Here is a 19,124-nt window from a genome sequence, read left to right on the forward strand (position 1 = left end):
AGGAATTGTCCATAGAGCTCCGAGACAGGATTGTGTCGAGGCACAAATCTGAGGAAGGGTACCAAAGAAATTCTGCAGCATTTAAGGTCACCAAGAACTCAGTACCCTCCATCATTCTTAAATGGAACAAGTTTGGAACCACCAAGACTCTTCCTAGAGCTGTCCGCCCGGCCAAACTGAACAATCGGGGGAGAAGGGCCTTGGTCAGGGATTGGCGAAGGTTCACCTTCCAACAGGACAACAACCCTAAGCACACAGCCAAGACAACGCAGGAGTGGCTTCGGGGCAAGATTTGAACCCGATCGAACATCTCTGGTGAGACCTGAAAATAGCTGTGCAGCAACGCTCCCCATCCAACTTGACAGAGCTTGAGAGGATCTGCAGAGAAGAATGGGAGAAACTCCCCAAATAAAGGTGTGCCAAGCTTGTAGCATCATACCCAAGAAGACTCATGGCTGTAGTCGCTGCCAAAGGTTCTTCAACAGAGTACTGAGTAAAGGGTCTGAATACTTATGTAAATGTGCAAAAATGTAAATGTGCTATTACATTTTTTTTAATTATAAATTAGCACACATTTAAAAAAAACTATTTTTGCTTTATTGTTATGGGGTATTATGTATAGATTGATGAGGGGGATTTTTTAAAAATCAATTTTAGAATAAGGCAAGGGGTCTGAATACTTTCTGAATGCACTGTGTGTAAGTGTCCAGTACAGAACACCGCTTGTGGCTCCACTGCACTCATCACAGGGTGCACAACACAGGGATTTAGCATGACTCATTTTGAGTGGAAAGTCAGCTGCCAATCAATGTGAATGGAATTTCCATTCCCTGAAATGTTATCAGAGTAGAATTACTTTTTGGGGATTCCCTAATCATATTTCTCTATGTCCAAACTGAGAATAGGTGGTGCTTTGAAATGTTCTGCCAAGGGACCTGTACATTATAGTAATGTGCATTGGCAGTACAAATAGCTTTAGGCTGAATTCTAATAAGACAAACAAGGAGGGTCATTTTGGTTCATCGGCCCGCAGGAGACTTTGTTCTGCCAGGTCAGACCCATGTTCCCGCCATGCTTCCTGTGTTTCATCATGCTTCATTTGCGGCCCACAGCTGCCTGAGTTCACATAAATGAATGAACTGTCCCCATCTCCCTCCACAGATGTCTTCAGGGTGTCATCATTCCATGTCATCATGTCTGTTAAAAGCTTTAAGGAAACATTGAAACTACAGGAAATAATCATAGTGTGCTTCCAAGGTCTCCTCTATCTTTGTCCTGAAAGGTAGCAGGTCACTGGTAACAGATGGCTGATTCAGAAGGGATTGGGAAGTGTAGCCTTCTGAGTCTAACTGCCCTCTTACTAAGGTGTTCCAATCCAACATTCACCCTGCAATCTACTTTTGCACGCAAACCACCGCTTTTGCCCTGTGAAAGTCTGTAAATCCTTAAAGTAGTTATGACAGCCAAAACCTGTGCTTGTAAGAAGTAGTTTCCTGCCCTTGGGGCTCGAAGCAATCAAGAGGCCATGGAGGTTGTTCTAATCATGTGTCATATCTGCCATGTTAGACAAGCTATTTGAAGAAATAACACAATTATGTTGCCCACACCTCTTCACACGGTGCCTTTGTGATTAGTTGACCTTGAAAATGCCTTGGAGGGACAGGCAGGCAGCAGCAGGCCCCCCAGAGACAGAAGAGAAGAGAGTAGAGCCGGTCCTGTCCTGGGTGAGTCATGCTGGAGGCCAATGGAACGCTTGGCATTGTCTGGGACTCACTGTGGGTGTAAACTAATTGTACTGCAAATCACAACCTCTAAACATGCCAATCAGATGAGTGGTTCGTTAATGATTAACGACAGAGGTTACAGTACAGAGGTTACAGTGGTACAGAGGTTACAGTACAGGTTTTGTGATTTCAGTGTCTTATTGGTCAATTAATTATTGAGAGATCAATTTGATTGGTTTGTTAAATTTTATTTGTTACTGTGACAAGTAATACTGTATGTAATCCATTACAATGACAATATACATGCTACACTGCACACACAACCAACAGACCACAGCTTCCAAACTCTTCTTAACCCTGTGTGAAGGGGGCTCAATTTCTGAACAACACTTCCTATTCCACAGCTCATCTCTCCACGGTGGAGAGTTCAACCATTGCCAGGTGATTTGATACTCTAGCTAAGTCAATCATGGAGGGCATTGAAGTGGATTAGAGACGTCTCCTTGTGCCATCGTGATGGCTGACTCTTGGCGGTGTTACGGTGGAGGGCAGGTGACCCCCAGAGAGGACACGACCAGAGAAGACATGGAGGAGTGTCTGTAGGCTGACGGGGGCTTGAACACGGGCGTCTCCCACCCTGTGTTCCTACTATACGGCAGGTTAGGAGTCATCTGCAACTCTGCCAGGCGGCTGGAAGGACAGAAGGCAAGGCATCAAAGTTCATTTATTGTGTCATGGCACACTGGTGTATAAATGGTTAAGTTATGATAATGATGTGATTATAACAAGTTAGACCTGACAGTGGCCGAGCGAGCTGAGTGGTTGACTAGGGTGTTTTGATTGGTCGATCGATGGGGGACGATACCTAAAGATGCAATATTTAGAATTCACACACCACAAGTTCAGCAACACCCTAAATATTGTATGCTAAAACGCAGATATAGTGCTTCCAGACTCATAGCCGAGTCTACAAACAAAAACGAAAAACCTTATTCAGATACAACAGACAGAAGTTGAATCCATTGAAGCATTGTGCTGTTACGTAAGCAGTGGATAGCTCCACAGGTATCTATCTGGCTGTCTGTGAGTAGAGCAGAGTAGAGTAGCAGACTTACCCATCCGGCCGTCCTGTGGAGGGCTGATCAAGGACAACCTCTGGACACTTCCAGTGAGCTCCGGCTGTTCAGGGAGAAAAAAAACCTTTCCATTTGGACAAACATACGTCTCCATCATTAAAACCAGTTTCAGTCTGCCGTAGACCTCATCACTGGTATTAAACATCAAAGAATGATTTGGATTCAGGGTATACACGGCTAGTATTCACTCTCAAAACTAAATAAGTATACTATTAATACAAATAATCTAAATATTTGTCTCTGATTTGAACCATATTTGGTCAATTGAAAAGATTCACATACTTTCCTAAACAGACCTCTGTTATCCACCTCCATGCTTTCTGCCCTGAAGGGAAATCACATAACATGGCATGTCACATTTCATTCTCATAGAACCCGGGAAGAAAGATTATGGAAATGCTCACTCAGACATAATGTTCACAAGCCTGCCCAGCTTATTCAGGTGAGACTGGTGTGGTACTGCAGGGCAAAGCCAAACAGCAGCTAGGGTGAATGAAGTCAGGATATACACAGTTTACATTGGAGGATCCCCTTTCTCCCCTGCAGCTCAGGGCTGTTGTGATAGAGGTCTGGAGCAAAGGGCCCCACAGAGAGCCCAGTAGACAGACACATGCTCTCTGTCAGCTAGACTAGTCTACAGCATGCTGACTATAAATCAAACCGGGTTAGGACAACCGCAGAACGTCATGTCATATTTTATGTCAAACCATCAGAAAACAGTTACACGATACATTATCTTGTTCCTGGATATATACTATGTACTGGAATCTATGTTCATTTAGGCTAAATATTTGTAACCTTTAACTTAAAGGTTCACTTTTTTAGATATGTGTAGGCCTAATGCAGATTTCCTAAGATGTAATACTTACAGATTTGTAGTAGATGAGTAGCGAGAGAGGGACATGGGTGAGTTGAACGGTATCTGCGTTTGATCTGATTTGATTTGATGTGAACGAGCATTGTGAGAACTACGGTTCAGCTGTGATGTAGAAGCTGCTTTTGCACTGTACAGAGAGAGAGAGGAATGTGATTCATCTCCAACCATGGTCATTAAGAGTTGGTCTGAATAAAAAATATGTTGATAACAAATGAGTCCCCTCCATGGTCTCATGTTTGAAAAACAAAGATGACAACAGTGACACCTGGTGAGTAGAAAGCAGTAACACCCATAAAGATATTGATACCTTTGATGCTGACGAGTGCTCTCCAGTTTGGCAATATAGGCATTCTGCTCTGTAATTTTCCTGGTAAATATAAGAATGTTAAAGTCACACTAAGCAGTCGTTAATATGTGGTAGTGAATTCTGCTATGTGATGTCTAATGATTTACATTCTTACTTAGACATTTGCTGCATTTCTTGCTTCATCTTGAGTAAAACTTCTTCTAACTTTTCATTCTAAATGGGTTGAAAAATAAGGAGCACAGATGTTTCAGATTATAACACCAGAAGAGAGAGGCTACCATTAAACTCTTTGGTATTATTAAATAGTAGTAGAGGTACAACTAAATTTCCCCCAGCCTCACCCTCTGCTGGGAATGCGCCAACAACCTCTTTTGGTGCCTTGCCTGGAATAGTAACACCTAATAGAGTGGATACATATGTTGTTTTGCAGTAGAACCTTGAGGTGTTTAAAATGATCACTATAAATAGGCTAATATCTTATGTGCCTATCCTATCCTTATGTGCCTATCCTATTATGAGCATCAAGATAAATACCTTGCTTATCTCTGTTAAGTGTTTGGTTGCTACAGAATTGATGTCAGAGAAGAGGGCCTTTACTTCTGCACTACTCTGTGAAAGTAAAGATTGTAAAGTTTAGGTTATCAAATAGATTTCTTTGTGAGCCTCGCAGGATAATCACATCTATAAGATACTGTATCACTGCTTACATTGTCTGAGAGAGGAGTAACTTGACATTTTGTGTTACATATCATGCACTCCCCTTGATTGGCTGAAAGAAAATGTACAATGTGGTTATTGGAACGAGCACAATATTATATACAATAAAATAGCATGCCATTACGATATAACACTGACTAGAATTATGCTTTGAAACTGCATGACGGTTTTTTGTGTGGCCAAATTGTTTCTGTAACATCTGACAACGACCAGCAGAGGTCCATGTGTTCAAGTTTAGCCTGTGTATTCTAAAAAAAGACAGAACTACTGCAAACCGACAAGTAGGCTGAGCTTCATGGAGGAACATATATTTTCTCATATAGCATCATACGTAAGGTATGTTGAACTTAATTAATTTAAAGATACATAACAGGGTACATTGGCACAATTAAATAGACAGACAGAACTTGCTACCTTTCTGAAAACACACGTTGCAGATGACATGACCACAGGTGGTAACAGCTAATTTACGGTCAGGACCAGGGAGGTTGAAGCAGGAGTTACAGCAGATCCAGTAAGACATTGTCTATAGCTAAGAGATGAACGTTAGCCAATGTTAGATAGTAAAAAAAAATAACATAAAACTACGACATAGTTATAAATTAAGACATTCCATCTTCTTGCTTTTAAGTCGCAGAGATCAGCCAAAATAGATTGATGGCTACCAATTTGGACTATAAAGACGAACTAGCTAGCTAGCTAACGTTAGCTTGCGTGTCAACGCCCCCCCCCCAAAAAAAGAACAATAAATAAAAATAGCTAGCTACAGTAGCTTTTCTTACTTAGCTGCCCCCGAACAGGTATGTATTAAAAAGTAAATTATGTTTTACTGAAGAAAGGTCCACATCTGACTTACATGATGGCCCTTGGTTCTCTATGGAACTAGCTAGCAAACTGTCAGAAAACTTTCCGTGTCTTTTTCTGGCTTTAGCAACTGTAGCAATTAACTAGCCTGGCTACCTTCTGATGTTCGGTTTGTTTGTATTTCAGATCGCTTTCTGATTGGCTGGCTACGTCATTATTTACATTTTGGTGCATTCATTGGAGAAAACAAATTGGGATAGTTGTGTAAGATGAAACAAACACATTTTATTCATCATACATTGTCTCTAGAAGGATGTACAGTAAAATAGATGCCTCGTCAGCACTGATCTTAGTCGAGTTTGGAATAGCAGTTGACTCTAGTGGACACTGCATTGTACTGCAAGACATCATTCCTGCTCTAAAGTTCTTATCAAACCAACTTCTTTGCAATCAGGAAGTCTTTCAGTCTTTTGATTTGCCAAAATCCAACTGATAGTTGAATGGAAGTCTACACAACAGCCCGCCACAAAACTTTCCCATTGGTTTCTTCACTGATCTGGCAAAAAGTATCATCTAGTTCCTGTGAATATAAAAAGAAGGGCTGGTGAATAGTTCACTCCAGACTGTTAATAGGACAGGCCTAGTAGCTCAACACAATATTTGTTGTTTTCATGTATTGTACTATAGACCTAATTCTGATCAAAATAATAGTCAGCTTTTTTCTGAAACTAGAATTTTGGAAAATGACCCTTTTCATAACAAAGTGTGTTTGATTATTTCCTTGTGGTGATGTATGGCATCTTGTCTCTTAGGGGTTTCAGGTTGTACTCCATGGTCTGGGCTGTGTCTTTGTGCCTCAGCACTGGGGTCAACATAAAAATGAATCCTCTGCATTGGAAATATCAGAACAATATTCAGATATGGTTGTGGAGCAACAGAGTCCAGCAGACTCAGTGCATGGTGTGGAGGAACTCACAAGCCTGTCACTGGCGAAAATGGAAAACCTTAGATTCGAGTTGGACTGCATCCACAACCAATGTGGGCCAGAGGCGTGGGATGTGAATTAGAATTTTCCAAATCTGTCATATGTTTTTTTAATTAATATCCAGAAGCAAAAGAAAAAATGACATGGTGGTCTGAATCACAGTGATAGTGAGGCCAAGTGGAGGGGAGTTAGGGTTCTTTTTCCCAATACTCCAAAAGAAAATAACCTGACAGCCGATATTCCACATTTCTTATTACATCTAAATGTGCTTAAGATTGCTTTGGAGTAAGCCATTATTACATAAAAAGTAGAGATGATTTTGCAAATTAAGCGTGCAAATACTACTAAAATACTACTAACTTGCCTAGTTAAATAACGATAAAATAAAAAATGTAATAGAATATCAAACAAATTCCATATGCCTCCTGGTTGACTTTATCATGATCTCTGCTAACCCAGTGAACTTTTTAATTGGTTGACTTCATCATGATCTCTGCTAATCCATTGAACTTTTTAAACCACCTGCCCATAGAACTCACCTGTCAACCATGCAGAACAATGTCCTCCTCTCCACCTGCCCATAGAACTGACCTGTGATCAGCATGTTACCTGGAATCTCCTTGATGAGGCCCTTTTGCTCCTGTTCACCCAGATCAAAGTACATAGCAGCCGTCAGTGCCAGGTAACACAGCACCCACAGCCCAGTGCCCCTCACATTCATTTTGACACACAGTATGTGACAAAGTTAAATGAGTATAATGAGCCTTATGGTTGCTAGTGTGCAGGCGACAACTCTGGTGTGAGAAACTGACACCTGCTGTTGCTGCGACCGACCATCCAAACTGTGTGTCTGAGTGGGTACCCAAGGTCAGCAGAGAAACTGATAAGCCTGACCAGTAGTAGAAGTCCACATGTACTGATAAAGAAACATGAAATAGTTAACTTATTAACTAGTGTGCACTGTACCATCATGAAACTTACACTCTTAAAAAAAAGGGTTCCAAAAGGGTTCTTCAGCTGTCCCCATAAAAATGCCCTTTAGGGTTCCATGTAGAATCCTCTGTGGAAAGTGTTCCACATGGAACCACATAGTGGTGTCCCTGTGGCTCAGTTGGTAGAGCATGGTGTTTGCAATGGTGTTTGCAACGCCAGGGTTGTGGGTTCGATTCCCACGGGGGGCCAGTACGGGGAAAAAAAAAAAAAAAGAATGTATGAATTGCAATGTATGCATTCACTACTGTAAGTCACTCTGGATAAGAGCGTCTGCTAAAATGTAATGTAAAATGTGAACCAAAAAGGGTTCTACCTGGAAACAAAAGGAGCTCTTCAAAGGGTTTTCCTATGGGAACAGCTGAAGAACCCTTTTAGGTTCTAGATAGCACCCTTTTCCCCTAAGATTGTACTCGCATAGTATCTGCAAAGACTGTCCTCCATCAAAAGCCAAGAATCTGTCTATTTTTCCTGTTACTTTTCCTAGTAATTTTCCATCATTTGTCATTGGTTTAAAATAAGACCAACACTTGAGAAACATGCAGAAATATATGAAGCGAAAGGTACCAATGGCCCAGATGTAGGCTATGATTGCTATTTCTTGGAATTTTCCAGGGTCAGTCTATTTCTCAGGTTTTCTGTAGCTTAGGGGTATTCTAGGGAAGAACTCATTTGTACTACTTTGAAAGACAGTTTGTCATATCTTATCCTGGGACATGGCATGATGAAGTATGTCAGGTATGACTAATGAAAGCTTTGGCATAGATAGCAAACAACATCAATGAGTAACAAAGATTTTCATGACAGGGACACTCCTTTGAGATCGTTGTGTTTCTTAGGCCTATTTTATGCTGTGGTGTGTGCTGTTGTGTAGCATGATGTATTTTGTTGATTGTATGAAATATTGTTGCTTTACATCAATTATAAATAAAATTGCATTCAACTTACATGTATTTACAGTTTATTGGACTTACAAAGAACATACATACAGACAGACAAACATCAACAAAATTCGGTGTACTGTTTTTTACAAGGAGGTACATTTTCTCAGAAAAGTACGCATTTTGCCATTTCTCTCTGATTTTGACAATATCTCAATAGCACGATCGAGTGTGAGATTTCTGCTGCTTGATACTGTACAGTACAGGTCCAAACCCTGTAAATAAATATATTCTCTGTAGTAGAGATCATCATGGAAAAGAGTGCTTTATCTGTAAACACACATCTGGTCTATAGTAAGTAATGGAGCCATCTATGAGGTTTTGGGGTTGACTGCCATATCGTCAATGGTATAAAGTACTTAAGTAAAAATACTTTAAAGTACTGGAGAAATTGTTGTAGAAATTGCTGTAGTTTTTTGGGGGTGTCTGTACTTTAACTATATATATATTTTTGACAACTTTTACTTTTACTTCACTACATTCCTAAAGAAAATATTGTACTTTTTATTCCATACATTTTCCCTGACAACCCTTACATTTTGAATGCTTAGCAGAACAGGAAAATTGTAAAATTCACACACTTATCAAGAGAACACGTGGTCATCCCTACTGCCTTTGTTCTGGCGGACTCACTAAACACAAATGCATCTTTTGTAAATAATGTCTGAGTGTTGGAGTTTGCCCATGGCTAAAAACAAGAACATGGTGCCGTCCACTTTGCTTAATATAAGGAATTTGAATTGATTTATACTTATACTTTTGATACTTAAGTATATTTAAAACCAAATACTTTTAGACTTTTACTCAAGTAAAATTTTACTGGGTGACTTTCACTTTTACTTAAGTAACTTTCTATACTTTTACTCAAGTGATGATTGGGTACTTTTTCCAACACTGCTGATCGTCTGTAACGGGTATTCAAATCTTACCCTGCAAGGTCTGAAGTATTGCTGGTTTTCTGTTCTACCTGATAATTAGTTGGCCCCACCTGGTGTCACAGGTCTAAATCAGTCCTGGATTAGAGGGGAAGAATGAAGAAGAAGAAAAAACAGTGGAACTGGCTTCCAGGTCCAGATTTGAATTTAAGAAAGATTTTTCAGACTCATGGCTAGCTACCTCAGAAAACCCAATGATGTAGGGAAACATTAATCACAAGGAAGAACTAAGGGCAGAGTTTCTAGACAACCTCTTCACTCCTCAGGCTTCACAATAATTGCATGTCTGTGACCCATTTATAAATCTTTCCCAGTCAGTGGTGGCTGGTGCCACTTTAAATTGAAGGACGGGCTCATAGAATGGAATGGTATTACTTTTTTTCTAATGGTTAGATACTGTTCCATCTATTCCATTCCAGCCATTACTTTGAACCGTCCTTTCCTCACCAGCCTCCACTGTTCCCAGTGAATAGGCTAGGAAGCCCAGCGAGAAAAGGGTCAATTTCTACAGCTTGGGCTTCTCCAGTGGAGATGACGGACGCATCTTTCGTACTCTTTGTCGTCTTGCATAGCCTCTTCTTTTCTGTTTCGTACCCTTGCCGGCCAGTCATAAGCAGTTATCAGGGATGCATTTGTTCTCCTCTTCCAGTGGGGGGCAGACTACCCCATTGTTTGCTGGTTGTAGGTGGATGTAGCGAGTTCTGTGGCGCACGCCTGAGTCTCCGCATTTGCCTTTGCACAGGCCCCAGGGTGACCATGCAGACACCTCACAGTCCAGAGGGGTGGAATCTAGTGGGAAGGACACCAGATATACTCTGTTAGCGATATGCATTAAGACATTATTTTAGCAATACATAGAACACTTGAATTGCAAGAGACCGGAGACCTGTAACACTTGAGCATGCAGCAGTAGGGGTTGATATGATTTCAGTGACCCTTTCTCTAGCCAGGCTCTAGGGCCCCTCTGTGTGTGTGTGTGTGTGGTGGTCTGCTGGAGTTATAACATGCCACACAAGGATAAGCCTTCAGGCATAGGTTAAAATAACTGATTTAGCTAAGCCACCCAACACCATTTCATACGAAAGGGGAAGACTTGATTTATTAACTGATACTAAACTTTTAGTTCATTTGCTCAATCAGAAAAAATAGTTTATAGAATATTTCCAAGTGCTATGTCAAATATAGCTGTAATACTGTAGGAAACAGGACATTTTATGATTGTATAGAATATACAGAGTAACCAAATGTATTTCGTATGTATGCCAAAGTAAATCCCAATGTAAGGAAATTCTTTAAAATATATGCTTTTATATATCCAAAGCTCGTAGCTGTCCTAGCTACGGTTGCTAAATCTGGATGAACTTTTATTGAATAATTCAATTACAGAAACTTGACTTTGTATGTTTTAAAAATCCTGTGGTTTGCCTAGCCCCCCCCCCCCCCCCCCCCTCCCCCCACCCATGTTATGAGCCAGTAAAATGTTGATATCTATCACAGATTGAGGTTATTTTTTGGGAGAATTAGAGAAGCAGGAGGATGTAACGTGGAAATAAAAGCAAGGCTGGACTACTTGACATCAGTGCTGAGAGGCAGGAAATGTCCAATGCCTTTGACCTCCTTTATCCTGTGTGTTGCCTGGTTGCCATGGGCACAGAGGAACAGCTCTTGCTGACTCCAACTCAATGCTGGCGCACAACGGATCCGATTACCGCAAGGCTTTACTTTACTCTTTATGTTTTGCCAGATGGCCAGTGCCAATTCTTTGCTCTCTTCTTTCATTTTAATGGGGTTAAGTGGAATAAATCTTGGTTCATAAGTTAAAAACCTAATTGATCAAGTTTTTTTCCATCAAAGAGGTAGGATTGCAGGATAGCAAGCGATAAATATTAGTTCACTGCATTTGTTTCTTAAATGTTTCTTGCTTACTTATGAGAGAGTCCTCAATCTCATTGCCAATCTCATTGCCAGTCTGGTTGAACTGGATGGGCTCCATGGGTATGCTGAAGATCTGGTTGTTCTTGGTCTTTGTGAGGGTGACCTTGCCCATGGGTGGCAGATTCTTCAGACGGGGATAATAGAAAGAGTTGGCAGGATGGCTTGGAGAAGATGACGTTATCTGGAAAGGACAAAATAAGGTTGTGTTGTCAACAGCACTTCTGGTATTGATTACCAAAGTTGATACAGCATCAACAGTGTCCTACAGTATGAACATGATGATGAATCATGGGCTCTTTTAGATTTACCTGTGTGACTTTGTCCTGAGGAATGGTCTCAAAGTTGGGAGAGGAGAAGGTGAAGCCACTGTCAGTGCCTGCATCGTAGGGGTACAGCTCCAGTGTGACACTCTCCTTCCACTGGTCTCCCTCACACAGGTCAAAGCTGTCCACTCCCAGGAACCAGTCTGGGCTGGGAACTATCCGCACTATGAAGGATAGCTGTAGAGAGAGGGGGAAGTAGGATGGGTTATGTGTGGATGTTTCTAGGAGTCCGTCTAACAGTAAACTCAAATTTAGTGCAGACACTCAAAGGATCAGCGGTCTTAATCTGCTCTTCATTATTCCGTACTCTCATCTTTCCAGAGCTTTCCTCAACTACAGTTCCAACAGAGAGTTCCAACAGTAAGAATTATTTTTGCTGACATCTTTTATTGGATACCCTGAGGCCAATAAGAAACTGGTCCCAAATGCAGACTCTGAATGTTGTGTAAAAACATATATGTACAATACCGTTGAAAAGTTTGGGGTCACTTAGAAATGTCCTTGTTTTTGAAAGAAAAGCACATTTTTTTGTCCATTAAAATAACATCAAATTGATCAGAAAAACAGTGTAGACATTGTTAATGTTGTAAATGACTATTGTAGCTGGAAACGGCAGATTTTTTCTATGGAATATCTACATAGGTGTACAGAGGCCCATTATCAGCAACCAACACTCTTGTGTTCCAATAACATGTTGTGTTAGCTAATCCAAGTTTATAATTTTAAAAGGCTAATTGATCATTAGAAAACCCTTTTGCAATTATGTTAGCACAGCTGAAAACTGTTGTTCTGATTAAATAAGCAATAAAACTGGCCTTCTTTAGACTAGTTGAGTATCTGGAGCATCAGCATTTGTGGGTTCGATTACAGGCTCAAAATGGCCAAAAACAAAGAACTTTCTTCTGAAACTCGTCAGTCTATTCTTGTTCTGAGAAATGAAGGCTACTCCATGCGAGAAATTGTCAATTAAACTGAAGATCTCGTACAACACTGTGTACTACTCCCTTCACAGAACAGCTCAAACTGGCTCTAACCAGAATAGAAAACACCAGTCTCAACATCAACAGTGATGAGGCGACTCCGGGATGCTGGCCTTCTAGGCAGAGTTCCTCTGTCCAGTGTCTGTGTTCTTTTGTCCATCTTCATCTTTTATTTTTATTGGCCAGTCTGAGATATGGCTTTTTCTTTGCAACTCTGCCTAGAAGGCCAGCATCCCAGAGTCGCCTCTTCACTGTTGACTTTGAGACTGGTGTTTTGTAGGTTCTATTTAATGAAGCTGCCAGTTGAGTACTTGTGGGGCGTCTGTTTCTCAAACTAGACACTCTAATGTACTTGTCCTCTTGCTCAGTTGTGCACCGGGACCTCCCACACCTCTTTCTATTCTGGTTAGAGCCAGTTTGCGCTGTTCTGTGAAGGGAGTAGCAGGTTCACACTGAGCACATGTGACAGACGTGACAGAGTCTGGAGACGCCGTGGAGAACGTTCTGTTGCCTGCAACATCCTCCAGCATGACCGGTTTGGCGGTGGGTCAGTCATGGTGTGGGGTGGCATTTCTTTGGGGGGCCGCACAGCCCTCCATGTGCTCGCCAGAGGTAGCCTGACTGCTATTAGGTATCGAGATGAGATCCTCAGACCCCTTGTGAGACCATATGCTGGTGCAGTTGTCCCTGGGTTTTTCCTAATGCAAGACAATGCTAGACCTCATGTGGCTGGAGTGTGTCAAGCAGTTCCTGCAAGAGGAAGGCATTGATGCTATGGACTGGCCCGCCCGTTCCCCAGACCTGAATCCAATTGAGCACATCTGGGACATCATGTCTCGCTCCATCCACCAACGCCACGTTGCACCACAGACTGTCCAGGAGTTGGCGGATGCTTTAGTCCAGGTCTGGGAGGAGATCCCTCAGGAGACCATCCGCCACCTCATCAGGAGCATGCCCAGGCATTGTAGGGAGGTCATACAGGCACGTGGAGGCCACACACACTACTGAGCCTCATTTTGACTTGTTTTAAGGACATTACATCAAAGTTGGATCAGCCTGTAGTGTGGTTTTCCACTTTAATTTTGAGTGTGACTCCAAATCCAGACCTCCATGGGTTGATAAATTGGATTTCCATTGATTATTTGTGTGTGATTTTGTTGTCAGCACATTAAACTATGTAAAGAAAAAAGTATTTAATAAGATTATTTCATTCATTCAGATCTAGGATGTGTTATTTTAGTGTTCCCTTAATTTTTTTGAGCAGTGTATATATATTTCTACAGTTGTTAGCTTTGGGCCATACAAATGAGAGTTTGCAACTGATCAGCAAATATATTAATCTACTAATCTATACCTACTGGGATATTCATAAAAACGTTTATATTAAAAGTTGGTACAAGGTTTAGAATAAGTGGTGTAGGTTTTACATAGTAATCGCTCTATGACAATATACTTGATTTCTGGACATTTCTGAAGAGACATACCTTTTAGAAAGGTTCTTCAAGTAAATAGGTGCACATAGAGAGAGGTATATTAGATGGACATTGAGAGAGGTATATTAGATAGATGGGCATTGAGATATGTATTTTAGATCGATATTGAATGCTCTGTGAAGATTGAGAAACTTACGAAAGAGTGCCTTGCAAAGACCTCGAACTCTGAGGTCATCTGTCCCGTTCCCCCAACCAAGGCTGGAGCAGAGAACAGCCCGTAGACACTCTGGATGCGTTCCCCAGCCGCCTCCACCTCCTTCATCAGAGTCCAGGCCTCGCCCTTCTCAGAGAACTCCCTCACCCCGTTGCTTGCAAACTCATTCCGCTGCCAGATATGATAGTCTGAACTGTGGGTCACCCCTGGAGTGGAAGAATTGCACAACATATTACATGGATTGTTTCCCCCAGTTTGTGTAGCTCTTAACTAGCAGCTCAGAATGTATTTAAAATGTCTGCTTTTCAGGCACACTGTAAACTAATAGTAATGGATTGGATGCATATACCGCTTTTCCAGGTGCTCAAGGAGTTTTAAATTATAGTGAAAATGTGGAAATCTGCAATGCATGTCTACTACCATACATTTACCTGATGTCTATGTTTTATTCATGAATATAGGAATCTACAGTATAGGATTACTATTACAGTATAAACAAAGGGAGTCAGATCACAGGCTAATAACAGTATATTTTATATTATATTTTATTTTATAGTTTTGGTCATTAAGCAGATGCTTTTATCCAAAGCGACTTAAAATATCAATTAGGATTAAATGCTTTGCTCAAGGGCACATCGACAGATCTCACCTAGTCAGCTCGAGGATTCGAACCAGCGACCTTTCGGTTACTAGCCCAACGCTATTAACTGCTAGGTTGCCTGCCGCCCAAAAAGTATTTCACTTACCAATGAGAGGGGACCACTGGGCAGGGGGGCGGTAGATTGGGTACTGCTTAGGGAAGGAGGTTTGGCTCCACATCCCTGTAAATGTCAGGCTGTACTTGGCAGTGGTGTCTGCCGTGCACATCGGGTCTATGGTCACAGGCATGGGGTGGACACTCCCAAGCAGGGTTAGGGTCAGGCTGGCTAGCCAGTGCACCACACTGCTAGTACTGCTCACGTTCATGTCTCTTTCCATGCTTGTTACTGAGCTGGAAAAGAGAAAGGGGAATGAGGGGCATTTCAGGTTCTGCACCACTTGACTGGGCAACCAACCACATTCCTTCTGTGTTGGTTTAAAGTACGTGGTCCATATGACCGAGGAGGAAAGAATTTTGGCCTTAAAACATTTCCACAGTTCCAGACTCAAACACTCGCTTAGCCTAAACACAGTGCAACAATGAGTGTGAAATGGGAAACAGAAGCAGGTCAGATGCAGGCTTGACATCAACGTAGATGTTTATATATTAATATCTGCACTGATAGAATTCTAAGGTGTTTGCAGTCTATACACGATAATTTGTCTTCATTCATTATTATTGCGTTTGAAATGTACCTGTAGGCATTAGGCTACATGAGTATGAACATTCACAGGTAACCTACTGACAATGAAAGCCTAGGAATGTAACAGCGGCGACATTAAGTCTGACAAAATAACATGTGTACGCATTCATGAATATAAATAAGCTTATGCCATTAGGAACATCATGCATTCATAGAACACTTGTTCACAACATTTAGATGACAAATAGCTTTTGCTTTCCACACATAACACCTGCAGTACTCATTGCATGCATGCTTGTCAGATCCGCTCTACACAAAGGTCCATTTGATGTTCAGTAAGGCAGTGCTTGAGACGACAGAGGAGTGGGTACTTACCGAGTTTGCAGATACAGATGTGGTTATCGTTGAAGTTGAGGAGTGAAACCTGTGCCTGGGCTGTCTTGAGGAGGGACTGCGAGACCTGAACGCTTCCCTCGGCTATTTATGCCTTCCAGAGGTCTCCTCAGTTGAACAATATCAATAACCCCCGCCCTGACCCCTCCCAGCGTCACTGATGCATGCTCCACATTAGCGCTCTTTCCTTCCCTTCCCTCTCTCCCTCCCTCCTAGTCCTCCCAGGGTGTGAGTTAATAGATCATAGTTGGAAACAAGGGGTTATATTTTTTTCCTAAAAGAGTCTAGTCTACAGTGTGAGTGGAGCAGGGACCACGCCTGCCTGTGCAGGGCCTCTTGATTTTTAGGCCAGCAGAGTTGTGGGGAAGTGGCTTGGCCAGCGGACAACTTGGCGATGGGATAGGGATGGAGAGACAGCCTGAGCCGGCAGCCCTTCTAGCCCACATTCAGGCTAACAGCTCCAGCCTGCTGCTGTAATTGCTTTCGCATGCTCATGTTTCACCTCCACTGCTCCTTCTGCCGCTGCTGCCCTCCCACTCCCACTCCTTGCTCTTTAACGCCGAGACTAGGGTTATTTGTGAGATTGTGTTGATTAAGTTCCAGAAGTTCAGTCAGAAGTGCACATGCAGTATACATTCTGTCGTAAAATCTTGCAAGCAAGCAATTTATTTCACATCAATGTGAGTGAGGTAAGTTCATTGATTATCAATTATCTAATTTAACTGATTATCAATATTCAATGTGTTGATATTTGATTGTACCATATGCACACTGTACTTAATGATGATAAGGGCTCAAAGTAATGTGCATTGTCTGCTAAAACTCTGTAACACTGATGAAACATCTGTAACCTTATTATGTTAGGATGTAATAAATACCAGAGTCAAAACATGGCATGACTGCAGGTGTAGGTCAGGAGTGGCAGAGGCAAATTAAATGTCTGCTGAAAGAAAGGAGAGGATACAAACAAAGTGTTGTTGCAGCCATAAACACGGTGCCATGGCCCTCTGACTGAGAGTGGTGGAGAAACGTTTAGCGGGGTCTCCCCACAACCACACCTGGACAAAATATTGACTGACTTTTCTGGCACTTTTCTCTTTTTCTCTACGGCACCAAACATTGCCCTTAGCGCTTGTTAGGCAATAATCACCTCCAATTTCCGAGTGTAATTTCCTTGTTATGTCACTTCCATCAAAATATCAAACCACATCTTGACGGTAATGGAAGCTGCAGACAGGCAGCAGGTGGGATATAGGCCAATGTGGGGATATGCTATACATGTTGGACCTTTTTAATCGGAGACATCTGCCAAAGTTGTAAAATCCTATACAACTTGCTTAATGAGACTCTCGACGTCTGTGAAAGCTCTACTGTGCCTACACATATTCTTTTCAATCTGTTTGAATAAGCATCTGTTCCAGCGTTGCTTTGTGTATTTAGAATAGCAGTTATAAGATAAAGTTTGTCGTTAAGTTTCTTCAAGCTTTTTACATTCATTGAGCCAATGTGAAAGATTATATTGAGGTTAGGGTTAGGGGAAGGGTTAGATAACATGCTAAGTAGTTGCAAAGTAGCTAAAATGTAGTAAGTAGTTGAAAATGTGCTAATTAGCTAATATACTAAAGTTGTCCATGATGAGATTCGACCTATGGTTGCTAGACGTTTGCATCATACACCTACCCTTCTACCCCGACCGACCACGCTCCTTTCATTTTGCCTTAAGTAACCTTGTGTCTTATGTAACCATACCAAACCTAACATATACTAATTTGAGTGTCCTGGATTTATGTTAACTTTAGTCTATGAGACCAGGCTGAAGAGAGACATACATCATGGGAGAATGAGAGGGGATTCTCAGGCATACAAGTGGGAGAAGGATTAGAGATACATAGAGACAGGTCTGATATTCTGATTTACATGCACCAACACATTTCATTTAGGAATAGAAATTAAGGTTATAATAATGTAGGATACTGAATACATAGCTAGATCAGTGCCAAAAACTCAATTAACTATTTAACCCAACACCTAACCTTAACCCTAAGCCCTAGCCTAGCTAACGTTAGCCGGCTAGCTAATCTTAGCATTAGTCAGCTAGCTAACGTTAGGCACAACAAATTGGAATTCGTAACATATCATACGTTTTGAAAATTCGTAAAATATTGTACATTTTGAAAATCTGTACTGAATGGAGTGGAATTATGCAAAATGCTCTGAGACCAGGTTGCTCTCTCAGGCTCTGTTTCTCCCGTTGAACACAGGTTCTCCTCTATTGACCCACTAAGTGAGAGCCCACTGGTATTTCAATCATCCACCTCTCCCACCGTGAGAGTCTGACTTCGGCCGGAGGTATGAAGAACATGATTTACAGGGCCTCTCCAAAATAAGAGAGATTTGTTTTCCAGCATGGGTAGCCCTTTTTACAGGGAACTTCACCCTCTCAAATGTTAGTTTGATATATAGGCCTTTGGCACTGACACAATGCGGTTAAATTTCATTTTGTGAAAGTGCAAAATCCATTTCCTCAGCAGGATTTGAAAACAGTAAACCTGTGTTTTGTTTACAGGCCACTTCCCCAGATGGACCTGGCCTGTCTTGGCTGTGTGCTTAGGGTCGTTGTCCTGTTGGAAGGTGAACCTTCGCCCCAGTCTGAGGTCCTGAGCACTCTGGAGCAGGTATTCATCAAGGATCTCGCTGTACTTTGCTCCGTTCATCTTTCCCTTGATTCTGATAGGTACCTGTGATTTTTGGCTGGCCCTCCAAGCCTGTTAGTTAAATCGCTGTCGACCGGCCTCCATAATGAAATACTCACATTGATACAGATGAGTTCATAGCCGTATGGAGAATGAGAGGAGAAAATTAAATGATGTAACAATATTTGGATAGTAAGATCTTCACTTGGCGCCACGTTTCAGTCACATCCCACTTGGCTTATAATAGGAACCATTAAATTACATAGCGCCTGGTTAATGTGGGATTTACTTTCTACTGACTCTCCTCCCTGATTGGGTATAGTAATGGATGAGCCAATTTGCCAGGATATTGATGGTTTGATGACTGTTGGTCCTCCAGCAACCTGCTGTGTCCCCGCATGTGTTTCTACCTGTCCTTGCCTCCAGGTGTACATATGTACACTGTCCTTAAGTC

At 41.7% G+C, this 19,124-nt stretch overlaps 2 protein-coding genes and 1 long non-coding RNA gene across 7 annotated transcripts; 1 reads left to right on the forward strand and 2 right to left on the reverse strand.

The window, feature by feature from the left end:
- Positions 1-1,951: 1,951 nt before the first annotated feature.
- On the reverse strand, positions 1,952-7,561 carry rnf212 (ring finger protein 212). Of its 5 annotated transcripts, none has more exons than XM_029771501.1 (12): positions 7,090-7,561; positions 5,176-5,293; positions 4,752-4,813; positions 4,579-4,653; positions 4,386-4,442; positions 4,199-4,257; positions 4,045-4,104; positions 3,730-3,864; positions 3,143-3,185; positions 2,840-2,903; positions 2,520-2,589; positions 1,952-2,414 (listed from the first exon to the last, which is right to left on the reverse strand). In XM_029771501.1, the coding sequence occupies exons 2-12, from the start codon at positions 5,282-5,284 to the stop codon at positions 2,261-2,263; spliced, it is 888 nt and encodes a 295-aa protein (XP_029627361.1). In that variant the 5' UTR covers positions 5,285-5,293; positions 7,090-7,561; the 3' UTR covers positions 1,952-2,260. The 5 variants fall into 5 exon arrangements, with proteins under 5 accessions (XP_029627361.1, XP_029627359.1, XP_029627360.1 ...); XM_029771499.1 differs by lacking the exon at positions 7,090-7,561 and adding an exon at positions 5,618-5,752; XM_029771500.1 differs by lacking the exon at positions 7,090-7,561 and having other exon boundaries at positions 5,176-5,752.
- LOC115205486 (uncharacterized) lies at positions 4,378-6,682 on the forward strand. The gene is made up of 2 exons (XR_003880624.1): positions 4,378-5,097; positions 5,752-6,682. It is a non-coding gene; the product is annotated as an uncharacterized LOC115205486 (long non-coding RNA).
- Positions 7,562-8,484: 923 nt separating the features above from the next.
- spon2b (spondin 2b, extracellular matrix protein) lies at positions 8,485-16,093 on the reverse strand. The gene is made up of 6 exons (XM_029771498.1): positions 15,960-16,093; positions 15,048-15,292; positions 14,284-14,507; positions 11,660-11,851; positions 11,343-11,532; positions 8,485-10,205 (listed from the first exon to the last, which is right to left on the reverse strand). The coding sequence occupies exons 2-6, from the start codon at positions 15,277-15,279 to the stop codon at positions 10,024-10,026; spliced, it is 1,020 nt and encodes a 339-aa protein (XP_029627358.1). The 5' UTR covers positions 15,280-15,292; positions 15,960-16,093; the 3' UTR covers positions 8,485-10,023.
- Between the last annotated feature and the right edge of the window lie 3,031 nt (positions 16,094-19,124).

This window comes from Salmo trutta, chromosome 13, assembly GCF_901001165.1.
Source record: "Salmo trutta chromosome 13, fSalTru1.1, whole genome shotgun sequence".
Lineage (NCBI taxonomy): Eukaryota > Metazoa > Chordata > Actinopteri > Salmoniformes > Salmonidae > Salmo > Salmo trutta.